Source organism: Caenorhabditis elegans, chromosome II (genome assembly GCF_000002985.6).
Source record: "Caenorhabditis elegans chromosome II".
Lineage (NCBI taxonomy): Eukaryota > Metazoa > Nematoda > Chromadorea > Rhabditida > Rhabditidae > Caenorhabditis > Caenorhabditis elegans.
The window spans coordinates 6,412,797-6,429,614 of NC_003280.10; the positions used below are offsets into that span (position 1 = coordinate 6,412,797).

A 16,818-nucleotide genomic window follows, 5' to 3' on the forward strand; every position below is an offset into this window, starting at 1 on the left:
TTTTCATACTGAGTTTTTTAGTGAACAATTTCAGTAATTAGTGAATGAAAACCTAGTGACCCAGTAACAACACCTGGCTGTCTCTAGTGGTCAATAAAGACTTCAGGTTTAGACATTTAGGCACCAGTTCACCATTTCATAAAATCTTAAAGTCACCACCAATAATGATAATGGTGTGAAGAGGGAAAATAGGAGGATAAGAGGGGAATAATAAAACTAAGAAAAAAGGATAAGTTTTTTCCTCTCATTTTCTCTTTTTGTCTATTATTTTGTATGTCCATCTGAATGAATGTTCGAAAGAATGTAGACAAAAGTCTGAAAGAGAGAAGGAACTAACGGTAGAAGAAGAAGAAGGAAAAGAATGATGAAAGCCAAATATTAAGAAAAGAAGTGGAAAAAGATCGAAGAGTGAGATATGTGTGACGAGCGACACGGATGGGGCGGTTCATCTTGCTGTTCCGTCTGATATGCATCAGATAGTAAAGCGAATGGGCGGGGAATTAGGAAAGGCGGAGCATGAGCACATGGCAGTGAGCACATTGCGGATGTTCACACTTTCGGGGAGATTAAAGACGAGAATCGTCTGGAAATAAGTGTGAACTGTGGGGATGAGCGGCAAGGTAGAAACGAAAGTTAATAACTGTGAAAATGGTAAATTTTGGAATATGGGAAATTGGAGCAGACTGGAAAAAATACATTTATGATCGACTGCGTACCTACCTGCCAGCAAGGCGACCTAGGTATGCCACGTATACAAACGCCTTAAATTAGAGTTTGAGCAAACGTTCAGAAGATACACGTCTGAAGACGGGCCTGTCTGCTTCGATTTCTAATGGAAAATATTCCGATACCAGAAATATGTAAATTAAATATTACATCTTTCTTTTTAAATCATTAAACTTGAAAAAATATATCTATGATATCTCTTTAAAATATACGAGCCAGAGTCGATACAAATTCAATCACAAATTGAAGAAAATTAGTGAACAAGTGATGATGTTTGAGTACTTGGAACCTCTCTTGTGCAATCTTATCTCTTTTTTCATAATCTTATCAAAAGTGAGCACATTCCTTTGTATTGTCTGTCTCTTTTTTACAATTTCGTACAAAAATAGAAGAGTTGGAAAGGGTGAATTGGGCGAGGCCTTTTTTGTCAATTTTATATCGAAAATTTTTGTAAATGTCAGTTGTTATCAAAGAACTCAACACGATTCAACCATTTTTCCATTTTTATGTTCCTATTTTTCATCTTCTTCTTTGCCTTCTTGGTACTGCCTTTCTTCTGAATGATAAGGTCAACATGTGACTGACAGTTGGCAGCTGGAACGGAGGAACGAGGCAAATGGAATGTTTGAAGACGAAAAAATAAGATATTGTTAAGAGGAAGATTGTAATAGGCGACTGTCTATGAAAAGACACTAAGAATAAGAGAAGCAACTTTCATACAATTCCCACCAATGGCGACATCTACCATGGCATTGCTCGTAGGAAGTTCTATCAAAAAGTTTGAATTCGAAACGTTACGTAAATCGTTTTTATTGTTCTCAGAGGATTGTTATCCAAAGTCAGGTAGGAATCTGGATGCCATGAGTGCCTATCCTATTAAACTTTGAAAAACCTAAATGAAATGAAAAATTAGAAAATAGGCGGTATGTACTTGATCAGGCAGTAATAAGGCGAACACGTATGCAGGAGGACGTGCTTCTGTGCCTACCATAGCTGAAAGTTCGGTGACTTAAACACTTAAACACATGCACTTACTTCTCCTGTTGTTTTTGGACAATTTCAAAGTCAACTGACCATTTCATAACACATACAGGCTGTTATCACATTAAACAAATGATTATAATCGCATTGATGAATAGGCTGGAATCTTTGTACGAATGTGTTTATATTATTCCAATTATTTCAGATTAATTATTTAAGACGTGTGAGCCGCAGTGCGGTATTAAGTTCGAAAGAAAAAAGATCGACGAGGTGCTAATTTTGGTGAGTGCGGGAAAGACAAAGGAGTGAAAAAGTTAAATCCAGAAATGAGATAATTATTGATTTAAGATAGCCTAGTGCAAAATTTTAACTGTAAAATGCATAAATTAAATTGAAACATATTCAGATTTCTCAAAGAACTTAAAACCTAAACTAAAAGTTCTCACAAAAGTCTGCAACTGAGGATAATATCGAAAACTAAAACTATGGATGCAACCAACAAGTAATCAATCATTCTAAATCCGAAATAATTTGCATTATCCATCGAAATTTGCACATATCTGTCACCTACATAGAGAATTGACAGAAACATTTAACCTTGAACATCTGCCTATTCCACAATGTTTTCATGTGTTGTTTTGCCCTCTGCCACAATGCTCTTTTAGTGTACTTGAAGATGCAAATAAGTGTCCCGTCCCCCGCCCGTTCAATCCATTCTCGGCATGACTTCTCACGGATCAGTGTCAATCGAATATCATGTTAGAAGAAATACAAATAGAGCCAAGAAATAGAGGGGATAAGGAGTCTAGAATAAGTGGGAACATACAAACAAAACAGCTTGATCTCTTCAAGGGTGTGATTGGGAGGTGACACTTGACATGTATTTGTTGGCAAACGGTGGAAGTTGTCAGAGGTGGCAATAAGGAACAAATGTTTGAGATAAAATTAAAAAAGATAAGTTCAATAGAAAAGACAAGATTTACACTGATCAATAATCAAGATAAAACTAATAAGATACTGGTTGCTTTCATGTTAACAAGAAAAGTATTTCAGCTTTAGACTTCCAAATGAAACCTATGTAGTTTGAACAAGGTTTCTTCAAACAAGATCGCTACAGATTTAGCAGCAGCGTATAACCTTGAACTAGAACAAAATTGATTTGAGCACAATTTTTTCAAGACATTTTTTCACAAGTTTATTATTTAAAAAAACCCAAAAACCATCTAGAGTGTGTTTTTAAATGAAACAATCTAGCTATGGAAAGGCACTTGGAACTAGAAAAAAGTCTGGAATTCAATTTATCATAATCCACGAATACTTATTCTCGGAGGCAACATTTTAGGTGTATTACAATTTAAAAATTTCTGGCAAAATTTATCTAACATTTCTCAATGATTCTCATTTTTACTAAAAAGTCCCATTGATCAAAACTAGTATTCAATTTCGGAGCACGCATGCTTCACAATAAAATTGAATGAATAGGAAGGTACATATGGAAACGTACAGCTGTGAAATGAGCCTGAGCCTTCTCGTTTGCTCAATTTCACTTCTTCTCGTCTCATTCGTAATCCGACAGATTTCATCGGTTTCCCTATTTTACATTCGGTTGCCATGGCATAATCTTTGTTAGAAGGTAGAAGAGTTTCAAGTTGGAAATACATACTTTTATCCTATATAAAGAAGTGAAGCCCGCGTGAAAGATGCTCGTATAATGCGGGAAAGCGATATACAGGGAAGAGGTGATAAAGTGATAATATCAAACAAGAGAATGAGAGGGCGAGTGTCAAATGAAGGACTTCCGGACGGAAAATGATTCGAAAAGAGACAGTGGGAGGCAGAGGCCACCGTCTTAGAGCAAATATACAAACGCCGGTTTTTTTTTTGAGAAGAAGAGCAAGTGAAGACAATCGGAAAGAAGATTCAAAGAACCAACTGCTATTCAGACTAATCGCGTGTGCTTATTATACAAAGTTTCTCGGAAAACAAATTAAACACGACATTAAGGATTTTGGTGGGAAATTTTGGTGTTTGAAGGGGAAAATTATTGAAAACTGACTGATTTTATTCTGGTTCGAGGGAATATAAATCAAATTAAAAAGAAGTCGGAAGAGATTCTCTTGCAATGAGCTTTCCGGTTGAAACAAAACCCCTTCTTTGGAATCATCAGAAGGTCCAATGAATACAAATTAGTATTCAAGAGTCTTATCTTTTCCTTACTTTAAGATGTTGGTAATATAGGTTTAAAAATAGTTCACTATTTTTCAAAGTAGCCTTTTCGAAACTTTATTGAATTTTGAATTTCTGTGAACTACAAAGAAAGAAGAGCAAAATGTTGCATTTCTCACGCCTTTCTTGAGCAAAACACAAACATATTTGATTGGAAATTCAAAACTTGGTGGGAAAGAAAATAAAATAGTTTTGAAAATCTTGGAGCAGGCGGGTCAATGTAGAGAAAGTATGTGCTGTCTCCGGTCAAATATTCGAAAGAAACACACATAATGTCACAAAAAGAACAATGGATCGTCGCGAGCTTCTGGTGAATGACCAAAAGCGGTGAGGGAGAGAGAGCGTCTCCTGAACGGTGCGCAAACACGTACAGAAGCTGCGAGCTTCTCTGCGTCTATAAAATCACTCGTTTTCCGTGCTCATGGAGCTTTTAGATGATGACCAGGTGGAGCTGCTGCGCAAATAAAGAGCATGAAAAATGCAGAGCCGCCGAGAAAAGCAACTTTTGAATTTGACGCCGCTTATTGACTCGCATATTAATATTATTGTGATTTGGATGGAGAACCACGTCCAAATGCCGACTGATGACGTGTCATCACAATGAAAGAATGTTGAATAGGGAGAAACATGGAATAAATGAACCAAATGAGTCATGTATGGGACTGACACCGGTTTCGTGGTTTATGATGTTTCTTGGAAAGCTGGGGAGCAACTGTGATATTGACACGTGGCATACCAGTAATGTGCAGCTGTTCCTAATGAGCTATCGGAAAAATTTCTCGCAAATATGGAATCATATTCATGAGATGAAACAAGATGAAATATAATAATTACAAACGTATTTATCTGTCAATTATAGATTACATAGCTGTTTTTTCTACTAGATTTAGAAACCCCAAAAAAACCAACGATTTATCATTGATAAATTTTTTGCAAGCTTCTTGGCAATGGTCTTGAAAATGGCTTTTATAGTTAACGAACCGATTTTTGAGAGAATGCTCCTAATTCATATGTTGTTCATATAATAGAACTCGTCTTTTTTGCCGGCTTTCTTTCACAAAAAAACTAGGCACTAGCTTTTTTAATTTAGACTAACAACAAATTTTCGTTCGTAATTAATGTCTCATACTGATGACTTCTAGAGTTGTTTGACTGGCGGCAAGATTCACAGTATATTGAGTCAACTGGGAAATAGTTTAAAAATACTGAAATTAAATGTATAAGTCTCATTCGCTAATGGGACGTCCCATTCATTATATTTCGTAATACGAAACCACAGGTGACCATTAGTAAATGACCACTTTTGCAGAAATATTATCCTTCCTATTCAAACATTCACTCTTCTTCAACATATCACCTGTAATCCCATTACGTAATCAGTATCACCTGCTCACCAGGATACGATAAATTATTCTTGAGATGGTACGTGACGTCAGTATAGGGCACCAGAAGGGGACATTGGGTGAAATTAGCGGTGTCCACCCGTTCGTGAGGCGGAACATTGCGCAATCGACCGGTGTGTGAGCAGTTTACAATAAGTGGGAGAGAAAGAGGGTAAGTATACGGGAGCAGATGTACCAACATGTGTGCACGCCGTTCTACAGGAGCTTATGTAACAGGAAGCAGGAGTAAAATATACGGGCAACGTGTCATTTGATGTAATACATTATTTTATAGAATACTGGTTTAAACGCAATTCTAGGGTTTGATAAATGCATGAATTAAGGCTCCAGGGAACGTCTCAACTTACGATCTCGTTGCCTATTGTGCAAGACTTCAGATTTATTTAAAAGAAAAAACTTGAGCCTATTCAATTAGAGATCATAGACAAAAAATAACTTTCAAAACATCACAGAACCCTTTACAGTGATTTTTTGCCAGTAAATCACCATCTCTCTACTCGTTCTCTTTCAGCCTACCGCCAACTCGGCAACTGATATTAGATGCAGGCGGTAAAACGAGTGGGGCCCGACAGTTGTTTTAAAAGGAACACCGCCAGATGAGAGGACCTCCTTGTATTATGATGGAGCACGAGAGAGCTCACAAGGGAAAATGAACACTCGGTAATCAAGTGAGTGGAAAATATTAAGTTTCATAGTTGAGTAATTTTTAATTGAAAATCCTGGAACCAGGATGAAATACATAATTGCACAACATTATTTCAATAGAAAACTCGAAAAACTCAAAACGTAAGTTTCGAAGCCAAACATCTGAAATGAGAAGCTGATAGATTATTTGAAAAATTATCTACTCAAAATAGAGTCTTGTGCCGTTTTTTAAAAAATTAATTTCCTGTTAAGATTTTCTTGTAAATATTAAAAAAGGAATTAAAGGAACTCAATTCTGCCATAAAAAATTTCACTTCCACATGAAAAACTATCGAGACGAAAAGTGAAGATTTCGGAATGAAAAAAAAACAAATCGTCATATTAGTAGCACAATGGATATTGCAAAAAGTGGCGGGATCGGAATGCAGTCTACCCAAATCACACTCTATGAGACGCTTGGTCTCAATAGACGATTTGCAGTTGAATATACCAGTTTTCCGAAGGAACGTTTTGTTTCTGTAAGGGCGCGAAAAGCAACATTCCAACATAAAAGTTCAATGCTTTCAAGGTCTTTGAATGGGCGTCCAAATTGATTGATTACTCAAAGATTTAGACAATAGATAACCAAGATTTTGGAAGTTTTATAATCGAATGAAATGAAAGAAAAAACTGATTCTGATGTGAAATTGACAAAATGCCAGCAATTTAATTCATTAAGAAACAACCTAGGTGGGAAATAACAAATAATTTAGATTAAAATGCAAGAATTTCTATTCTCGTTAAGATGTTGACTTAAAATAGCCAACATGTAATTATTCATTTGCAGGCTACCTGATTTATGAATTACCTGAAAACTGCCAAATTTTGATGTTTTTTTGACTAGCTACTCACATCACACGACTCACAGACTCATAGAGCTACAAAAACGAATCAAGTCTCATTCAATTTTATATTTTCATCTTCTGGAGAAGTATCCAAATATTCTGACGAGAACATCAATGAAATCACAATTGTATTGCATTCAACTTTTGAATTCAAAAATTCATCAAATGTTCATGATTAGAAATCATGTTGGTTATCCTCAATTAAGCATTTATCCTCAATTAATGAGGAAAAGTGATACTTGTCAAAACCTACAAATATATTGCTAATTTCCTCGTTCTCCTGTATTGTATAAACACAAAATTTCGGCTGAATAGACACTACTCATTAACAATTGCATAGACTATGTTGATGAAAAAAGCAGTTTACAGAATCCACAAAGTTATAAAATATCGTTGTTTATGGAAAAACGTGGCAACAACAATCTTTTGGTTCATGCATAAAATTATTGAAAACCATCAAATACCTGACGTCATGCTTGATGAAGGCCCGTAGAGCTTGTGCTCACCAGGGTAGCCAAGCTGTCGGTTACCAAAAATGATAGTATTTGGCAACTTAGACAATAGATCAAGTCGTTTTACAATTCAATGAAGTGAAACTAATTTGAAATTGATGCAAAACTATTGAAAACCTTGTGAAACTATTGAAAAAAATTCAAAGGTCAGAAACGCAGAAACTTAAAGCGTTCGAAACCACGAATAATCCTATAATCGTTCATACTCCTTCTGTGACTATACTTGGTAAAGCTCTCAGCTTATCCATTATTTACTAAAAAATCGCCAGAGTTTCACACTTTTTTGACGAGCACAGCGCACATCTGCCCTCAAGCTATGGGAGTTCCGCAAAATATCCGAACACTGATAATTACGAATAAAGAAAACAAGCTGACATATACGGGCAAATCAAATTCAAAAAATTCTGATAGAGAAAGGCTGACAGTGTTGGTTTTGCGGAAGAGTGGAAATTGCTAACAGAGCAGAATAAGGGAATCTCCATTATTTGAACTACAAACATGATTGTGCAGTGCCCAGTAAACGTTGAAGTCTCTAGCTGAAGGACCGAAAATGCAACACAAGCCACGGAAAGAGCCCATTTCTCACTCAATCATTGTCGATAACTGGACATAAGAACTCCCAGAATGATTCCCAGCCTCTCAGATTCATTGCCTCTCAGCTCTCAGCTGACAACTGTCTCCCATCCTGAATTAAACAATTTTGATAATGTTTTAACTTTATTTTCATTAGTTTTTTAAAGAAATTTTTCAAAGAGAAAAATAGTTCGAAGTACCAAGAAAAAAGAAGAAAGCGTAAGGAAAATTCCTTACCCGGGAACGCTCGATATATGCAGATAACAAGCAGTGTCCTACAGAATGGAGCTGTTCACACGAAGAATCGGAGACGTTGCATAGGACTAAGACCCGCAACGCTGTTCATCTTCAAGGAACTTTCCAAACACTATTTAACGAGAGTAAAGTACTTCGAAATATTTTTATAAACTTTAACCTCGAAATTTTTCAAAAGGATGTGATTTTTGTATTGAGCCAAACTTATCTTTCCTTGTTTTTTTTTCTTTTCGATATTGCTACATCCAGAAGTTTACACGTTTCGTGGCTCGTTCAGAAATAAAGTGGAGTTGAGCGGTCTGGAACTTGCTTCCCACAAGAAGAAAGCAATTGGAGCAGATTATTGCAGCATTGAGTTATTGTTGCAAGCTGACAGCTGTCTCCCATCCTGAATTAAACAATTTTGATAGTTTTAACTTTATTTTTATTAGTTTTTAAAGAATTTTTCAAAGAGAAAAATAGTTCGAAGTACCAAGAAAAAAGAAAGCGTAAGGAAAATTCCTTACCCGGGAACGCTCGATACATGCAGATAACAAGCAGTGTCCTACAGAATGGAGCTGTTCACACGAAGAATCGGAGACGTTGCATAGGACTAAGACCCGCAACGCTGTTCATCTTCAAGGAACTTTCCAAACACTATTTAATGAGAGTAAAGTACTTCGAAATATTTTTATAAACTTTAACCTCGAAATTTTTCAAAAGGATGTGATTTTTGTTTTGAGTCAAACTTATCTTTCATTCCCCTGGTACCATTGAACCACAAATTCCTTGTTGACAAAAAACAATCTCCTATTGTTCTTCTGGTAACTTTGTAATGTATTGAAATTAGTACATCTTGGTCAAACCTGCAAAAAAAACCTGCTTGAAACCACAACCACGGTCATTTCCCAATTCCCCAAAAGTGAAACGCCAGAGTTGTTTCGAGAATCGTTAAATTATCACCGTGATGGAAAGTTGAACTCATCCCCTCCTGGAGATTTTGTAGCGGAACATTTAGATTTCACCATCTGTATAAACGAATTAAACTTGTCTCATTTAATTATCAGCGGTCACGACCTCTAGTCAAAAGAAAATGTCGAATTTTTTGAACGAACGCATGGATTGATTGTCAAAAACTTTTTTTGCTAGTTTTTGACTTATACAAATTTATTTAATCACTCATCAATTATTACGTAAACCATATTTTTGATATTTGATCTTATATTTTGATTTCAAACTAAATTTTTGATGGATGGAGAATGAACGGGTAGACATCGGTAGACTGTTTGCAGCAAAGTTCTATGGAATCATGGTTTTCTTGACTTTAAATGTCTGAACCACATCGCTGTATACATTTTCAGCAACGTAGTAAAAATAAGTTGGAAAACTTCTACATTTTGATTCTTGATACATTTTCGAGTCACAGGCGACCTCAAGCGACACTTCAGAGTCTGTCCAATTTTTGTAGATTTTGCCATGCAACCCAAAAAATAATTTGAACAAATAAATAATTTGAAAATGCCATTATAATTTATTAATACAAGACAAACAATATTGACAAGAAAATATTTTCTTTCTCAAATATATGACTCATACGAAAAATCCTGAAAAATTGTTGAAAATTGTAAAAGTAAAGCTCACACATAGATTTAAAAAATCGCTTCTGCGATTTTCTGCAAGTTGATTTCCTATACGAGTTGTTAAGAAAAAAAAAGAAAAAAATGGTTTGTGGATATGTCAACGGAGAAACGATGCAACAAGCGCTTCAAACTGAAAATGTTTTTTTTAAAATTATCTAGTATCTGTAGTTACATTTGTGCCCGTCGGACGAAAATTACTGATAAGTGAAAGTGGATGGATAATTAGAGCAAAGTTGGCATTTTTAATGGCCTCACAAGCCTTGACTCCCTGTGTTTAAAAAACTCATCACGTTTTTAATTCTTTGAAATAAAGAGAGGCCGTTTGGCAACGTAGCGTCTGAAATGTTGTGAATCGTAACAAAGCAAATTGAAATAAATTATATAAATAAAAAACTGAAAAATTCGAAATTCACGTGACCGAATAAATCTTGATAAGTACAATAAAAATTAAAACATCTTTGAAACGTTTCACAATCAGTTATTAATTCAGAATGTACAAGCAGAAGATTGCTGCGTCTTCTTTACTTTACAAGCGACAAAGCGGTGTTTCCGCTTCGGAGACTAAAAGGTTGAAGCAATCCAAAAACGTCGTCACCCTTATGTGCGACAGCACGTGGTTGAGTGAAAGTTTTGTATTGGCGAAGGAAAAGGCTGCTGCTATTGCTTTAAAAACCGAGTGTTCGTTCGATTTGTCTGTGGCATCGGTGAAAGGTTTGTTTTCATCAGTACCAGAGAGAGAGGAGGAATCACATTCTCACAGTTTCTAACACCATTTTTCAGAGTCATTAGATAGTGAGATCACTATTTAAGGACCCAATGAAGCTATTGTCAAAGCCCTCAGTTCCATCTATCAGTTGATTAAAGAGCCGGTTTTCTTCGATAGATTTGACGAAAGAAATTCGATCAACAACACTTCCCTAAAATTTTTGATGGCGAAGAAACATTTTGACAAGCGATTCTCCACAGGGGAAACTATGATCAAAAACTTGAAACTGCTCTACGAAAATGAGCAATTGGATTTTTCCCTTCATCTCGACAGCCGAAGTCAGCAATACGTCATGGTGTTCGCTGTTTCACCAGAAGTAAGATTTAGCATAATTAAAACTTCTATTTTTTTTTCAGACGGCTAACGCAACTTTCATTTCTATTGCCAAGAATCTTTCTATTTGTTCAACGGAATGTATCGCCAAGGACACAACTACTCCGAAAGAGTTTCCCTCCTGCTTGTTTCCGACTTTTCTTGAGAAAAATCAGGCTCCTGTTGAGAAGAGATCGGTAGAATATGTGTGGTGAGTTTGAAGCCTATTGCTCAAACATCTGTTTCTTTCAGGAAGTTAGCTTTGGATGGTATGTGCTACGTTGATGCAAGAGTAGCAGTCGTTCAAGCATTGCGAGAATACCCAAATAGTTCGATACTATTCAAAAAAGCTGTACAGATAGAAAATACACTTCCATTCAAAGCTAAATGGATAGAGTTCGCTCTTCGTCAAAAAGAGCTTGACGATCCTATGGTTATTGTGAAAGAAGCTCAAGAACTTTTTAGACCAAAGTATTTGGAATGCATTTTGAATTACGCTGTCACTCAATTTCCGGCCAATTTGTTAGTTCGATTCTGATTTTTTTTTTCTAACTGAATGTTAAAGTCGTCATTTTACAGGGATATTGTCCACGAATTGTGTCTTCTTGCCGAATCAACAGGAGAGTTTCTCGATTATGTCGATTTGCTGAAGACCGCTCTTGATAATAATAAAATGTCTGAGGATCAATTTATTCAATTGGTTTTGAAATCGGAAAAATGTGGCTCGAGTCTTGTTCGCAAGGTATGAAATTGCTAAATAGCTGCTTCACCTAGGGATATAGAAACGCACAAAATGTATTATTTTTTTATTAATAAAGTCATAATTTTCAGAAGTATGTCGATAAATATATATCCGTGACTCCATTCACAACTGAAAACTTTGGAAATTGGATTTCATTAATTACCACTCTTCATTCCAATGGATGTAATAGTTCGTCGAAGGACATTTGTATGAAAGCAATGAGAGAATACATAGGATTCGATGAGTTTGCAAAAATTTTGAAAGAACATTGGATGTCGACATGGCCGCAGGATCAAATTGTTTCCCACATGGAACTATTCCAGGAGCATTATCAAAGAGAACGTGAAACGGATGGAGGCGAGCAGAATTGAGATGATTTGTGATTTGTATACTTGTGGATTTAACTTTTTATTTATTGATTCCTATTTGAAGATTATTGTATGTAAGTAAGAAATATAGATATGATTATTGTGATGGATTTATTGATGTGTGAAATAAATGTGAGAGATTGAATTCTGTAGAAATAATTTTTTGTTGATAAAAGACACTTGAAACTTTATAAGTCGTGGATAAATCAGTGAGATAACAATAGTAATTTAATTATAGTTAGTCAATTTTTGATAAAATACGGGTCAATCGAAAATCAGCCTCTATTAGTATTGCATGCAAGACTAATAGAGAACATACGGTAATAGTCTTGCACCCCTATTCTTGCCAGACCAGCAGTGTTTTGTGAAAACTTCAACAATTTCGCCATTTTATAGCTAAATTAAATTTTAAAGTGTTAAAATAATTGATAAAACAATAGAAAAGTATGTATTTTGCATGATTTAGACTGTTTCGAGTCAAATTTTTGACGATAAATGGCCAATTTTATAAAGCTATTGGATCTTCGAAAATTAGTCTTGCAGCCTCTAATAGTCTTGCAGTCTCTATTAGTCTTGCTCCCATACGGGTCAATCGAAAATTAGTCTTGCATGCAAGACTAATAGTGGAAATACGGTATCTGAAAAATAACAACAGAATATATATACAGTGTGTACAAGTTCTATACGCCACCCCCTAAATCTATGCATGTGGCCACGTATGTTTTTTAGAAAAATTCTGCTAATGTCGTTCGATTCCAAATCCTAAAAAAGCTACCAAATTTAACCAAATTTTCATGACCTTACCTCAAAAACTAAAAAAAAAGAGGTCAGTCAATCGAAAAATTGGCCGTACAAGTTCTATTCGCCAAACTTGATTTTTTGATGATTTTTTCAAAACCTTAAATTTTAGAGAGGCAGTTGAACAGAAAATTAACAAATTTGAGTAAATATCGGTGCAGATTAGCTTTTTCTACCACCACATAAGTTTTTTGTCTCAATTCTTTTTTCCATGGAGCCCTAATGGCGCCGAAGGGGGTGAAACTTGGATCTCGGCTCCCACATGAGATGCAACCCCAAAAATGTGAGGATATGTTCAAGGCAATATTCGAATATCTCATGTAAAATTAGATCCAAATTGGACTGTTCCTCGTGTCGATAGAGAAATATTTCTGTAATATTTCTGTAAGGTCTGGCCACTTTTTGGGTACTGGCTTGCTTAGCGGCGGGGGGAGAAATATTTCTCATGTTTCCATTGGTTGACGGATAAACCTGGTGAGCACCTGTTAACGATTATCTTCTTTTCTGAAGAAATTTCACCACCAGGATGGTATCTATTTCTCATAAAGCTTTGTCATATTTCAACTTTAAAAACACCTTTTTTTATAAAACGAGTACCATATAATCTGTGTTCTAATCCGTGGAACCGTCGCGTCTAAGTCTTCAAAACGTTTCAAATTTCTTTTCATTTTCTAACATTTCTCATCATGAGAGCTTCCCCACTTCTTTCTTTGTCCATATTCATTACATTTGTTTCAATATTTTCCCTGTTAACCTATCTTCCATCATTTTTCGCTCAAATTTCAAGAATTGAACGTCAATTGGAAGAAGAATTAGATGAGTTTCTGAATATTGAGCATGAATTCAGGAAAGAATTTGATATTTATCCGAAAAACTATGAAAGAAGGCAGAAGAAACATGTATATAGTTATTGTGAATGTGAATACATAAATACATGCCCGCCTGGACGGATTGGAATTACAGGTAAGTAATCTTATTTTTTCATTTATTAATGTATTGTAATGTTTAATTGTTCAACTTTGATTCTTGAGAAATTAAACCAATGAAGAAAGTTTTTGTTCAGGACCTGATGGACAACCAGGCAAAGATGGCCTTCCTGGAATGCCTGGATCTCCCGGAATACCCGGAGAACTTCCAAATATTTTATATCAGCAAGTTTTTGGATGCCGAATCTGTCCTTATGGACCAAAAGGAAAATCTGGATATAAGGGAATCGATGGTCCTCCGGTTGGTGGAAATTTTCATTTTTAGTAGCACCATCATCAAGAAACATAAAGAAAATCCTTATTTATTTTTATTTAAGGGTATTCCCGGTTGGCCTGGAGAACCTGGTGTTCGCGGAATGAATGGAGAACGAGGATCAACAGGTCTGGATGGAGCACCTGGTGAACCAGGGTCACCTGGTCTCCCAGGATTTGCGGGATTACCTGGTAGCATTGGCATAACTGGAATCAAAGGAGTCATGGGTGAAGTTGGAGAGCCGGGAGCCCCTGGAATTCCTGGAGAAGAGGGACTTTCTGGACCCACTGGTCAACCTGGATCGCCTGGGTCGATTGGGGCGATGGGGTATGAGGGTGCCTATGGAGATCGTGGAGAACCTGGTAAGTGCTTGTACTTACCTGGAGTAGTATATTTCAGCAAATAAAATGTTTCCTAGATATGAGAGCGGAAGTCATTTCACTAAAAAAAATGTTTCAGGCCCACCGGGACCAATTGGAAGACGCGGAGGACCTGGTCTTGACTCTCATTACTGTCCCTGTCCATCTCGGAAAATGTTCTTATCAATTTTAAGAGAAAAAACCAAGAAACAATTGTAAAACAAACAGATCATACATGTATTTTTTAAATTGAAATTTTCCATATTTACAATTGTTTTTTTTTAAATTATAAATTAAATAACGAAAACATTCCCAGTGTTAATATTTACTGACAATTTCATAAAATACGCAGAAACTGTTACACAAGTAATTTCGATCTGCAGTTTGATAAACTTCTAGATATAGAAGCTCCACTCTATGCACTTTTAAAGTTTGGTATTTTCAGGAACATTTTTTCAGATACAGTTTAGTTGAGTTTTATAATAGATATTGAGAAATTGATAATGTCCAAAAAATTATGCTGACATTTCAATAATTACGGAAATTAAGTCAACAAATAAAAAAACAATTGACGAATTTTTATATACAAAATATTGTCTGATTTCTGAAAGCAATCGAAAAAATTAACTTTTTAGCCTCCTGCGTTTTGTTTCATTTTACACAAAAGATTAGAAAAAATAAAAATGTTCATTTTAATACGGTATTTTTCTCTGAACAATTTCTCTGATACATTCAAATTTGGTCAACTTGTTTGTTTAATTCATCTTGCAGTTCTCAAGGTTATTTATCAGTGAAATTAGAATTAAAAAGGGCAAATAAATGTGTGAAGTGATTTTCTCTTTGAACATTTCCATCTTTGATGAGTGGACGGGAATATAAAGTGTTTGTTTCCGGAAATGAATTGAATTCGAATACTTTCTCTATTGGAGTTTGGATTTTCAATGAATTTTTGTAGTATGGAATTGAAGAATCATCCACAGTTCGAAAGAAAATACCTCTTTTAATGTTTACAGCGCTCTCCGATCAGCGAGAACTTTAACAGATTCCGTCATTCTGTTACTGACTATGAGTTTCGGTTGTTTGTGGTGAACTTTGTCTGATTGTGAGACATTTGGAACGGAGGCGTTGATAAGATAATACATAATACAAAAGAAAGATCTTTTATAGGTTTGTTCCTAACCGAATTGTATTGATTTAGCTTTTGATATCTTATGTTTTCTAATGCAGCTCAACCGTTTTTTGTGAAAAACGTTTCTATTTTCACAGTGAAATTATAATCCTTCTCGATGCCCTGAATTCTGAAAGTATTTCGGATAAATTGCATTTGAAAATCCTTAAATTCACAAATTTCAGGAGAGTGTTGCTGACGATTGGATGGGAGGCAGGACAAGTGAGGAACTCGCAGGAAACGCCAAAAGTCTCGAATATCTTTTTGAGCGAACTCTCGTTTCTGTTATTGTGTCAAATTAGTTTGCACCGTTTTATTCCCACGCAACTCGAGAGCCCTTTAAGAAACGGGCCCTCGTGTTTTACCTTTTTTAAGCCATAGTATTTTGCCTTACAATGGAAGAAGCAGTTAAATTATATTTAAAGATGATGACTTAACCATCTGACGGTTTTGGACTGTGTTTTTTGAGGCCGTAGTTCAAATTGATCCGATCCAGGATTTCCAGCCTTGGACTTTTCCCGGCGAGGTTTTACTGGAATCCGATTTGTCGTTTTTTATTTTGGGATTTCTAAAAATGCGTTTTATAGTGTAAAAATGTACACTCCCAGTGGGAACCATAAAAAAATGCAAAAATTTCCAATGTGTTTTTTAATCCCAACAACGCCCTATCTATGTCTTTTCGTTCTTTCCGTGCGTCAATTTCCCCCTCAATTTCCCTATATTTATTGTTATAAAAAACAACTCTATCATCTTCTTGTAACGGTCTACTGGATGAAGAAATCTATGGCTTAAATCCGTTTATGGTTTCAACATATTAAATGTAACATCCATCAAATCACCAATAATCTTATTTATCATCTTATCAACATTTGAATATTTAGTTTGAATATTTCGTCTGACATTTTCACCAACTTTGCTATTATCTGCCATTAACATTGCCTCCCTCATTGGGAAAATACATACCACTATTAGAGACTGCCCTTCTACTGGAGACTGCCGTACTAATTTTCGATAACTAATTTTTATTTTTAAATTAATACTTTTGAGAGTAGAAACCTCAAAATTTCCTTATAAAAGCTCATATTTTATGTGAAATTCATTAAAATTGTGTATTTTTGCCTCGCAAAGACACTAAAATTCAATGTTTAAATGAAAATTTATGAATTCATTGAAGAATAAACAAAAATACCATCGAAGTAATCGAATAATTGAGGTGGCTTTCGCATCTAAAAAAAAGGGTGC

General features: G+C 35.5%; 2 protein-coding genes and 5 non-coding genes across 7 annotated transcripts; 5 read left to right on the top strand and 2 right to left on the bottom strand.

Moving 5' to 3' along the window:
- The first annotated feature begins 1,287 nt into the window (after positions 1-1,287).
- Positions 1,288-1,410, top strand: K03H9.8. The gene has a single exon (NR_051211.1). It is a non-coding gene; the product is annotated as an Unclassified non-coding RNA K03H9.8 (non-coding RNA).
- A 217-nt stretch (positions 1,411-1,627) lies between these two features.
- On the bottom strand, positions 1,628-1,790 carry K03H9.14. The gene has a single exon (NR_051212.1). It is a non-coding gene; the product is annotated as an Unclassified non-coding RNA K03H9.14 (non-coding RNA).
- A 1,748-nt stretch (positions 1,791-3,538) lies between these two features.
- K03H9.12 lies at positions 3,539-3,670 on the bottom strand. The gene has a single exon (NR_051213.1). It is a non-coding gene; the product is annotated as an Unclassified non-coding RNA K03H9.12 (non-coding RNA).
- Positions 3,671-4,051: 381 nt separating this feature from the next.
- K03H9.6 lies at positions 4,052-4,272 on the top strand. The gene has a single exon (NR_051214.1). It is a non-coding gene; the product is annotated as an Unclassified non-coding RNA K03H9.6 (non-coding RNA).
- A 1,150-nt stretch (positions 4,273-5,422) lies between these two features.
- K03H9.5 lies at positions 5,423-5,577 on the top strand. Its single transcript, NR_051215.1, has one exon. It is a non-coding gene; the product is annotated as an Unclassified non-coding RNA K03H9.5 (non-coding RNA).
- A 4,738-nt stretch (positions 5,578-10,315) lies between these two features.
- K03H9.3 (uncharacterized protein) lies at positions 10,316-12,150 on the top strand (the record flags this gene model as incomplete). The annotated part of the gene is made up of 6 exons (NM_062892.4): positions 10,316-10,535; positions 10,635-10,906; positions 10,947-11,113; positions 11,155-11,424; positions 11,482-11,644; positions 11,734-12,150. 6 exons carry the CDS (start codon positions 10,316-10,318, stop codon positions 12,013-12,015), a joined length of 1,374 nt encoding a protein of 457 aa, NP_495293.1. The 3' UTR covers positions 12,016-12,150.
- A 1,346-nt stretch (positions 12,151-13,496) lies between these two features.
- On the top strand, positions 13,497-14,717 carry col-75 (Putative cuticle collagen 75; the record flags this gene model as incomplete). The annotated part of the gene is made up of 4 exons (NM_062893.2): positions 13,497-13,773; positions 13,874-14,037; positions 14,114-14,411; positions 14,509-14,717. The coding sequence occupies 4 exons, from the start codon at positions 13,497-13,499 to the stop codon at positions 14,625-14,627; spliced, it is 858 nt and encodes a 285-aa protein (NP_495294.1). The 3' UTR covers positions 14,628-14,717.
- Positions 14,718-16,818: the final 2,101 nt, after the last annotated feature.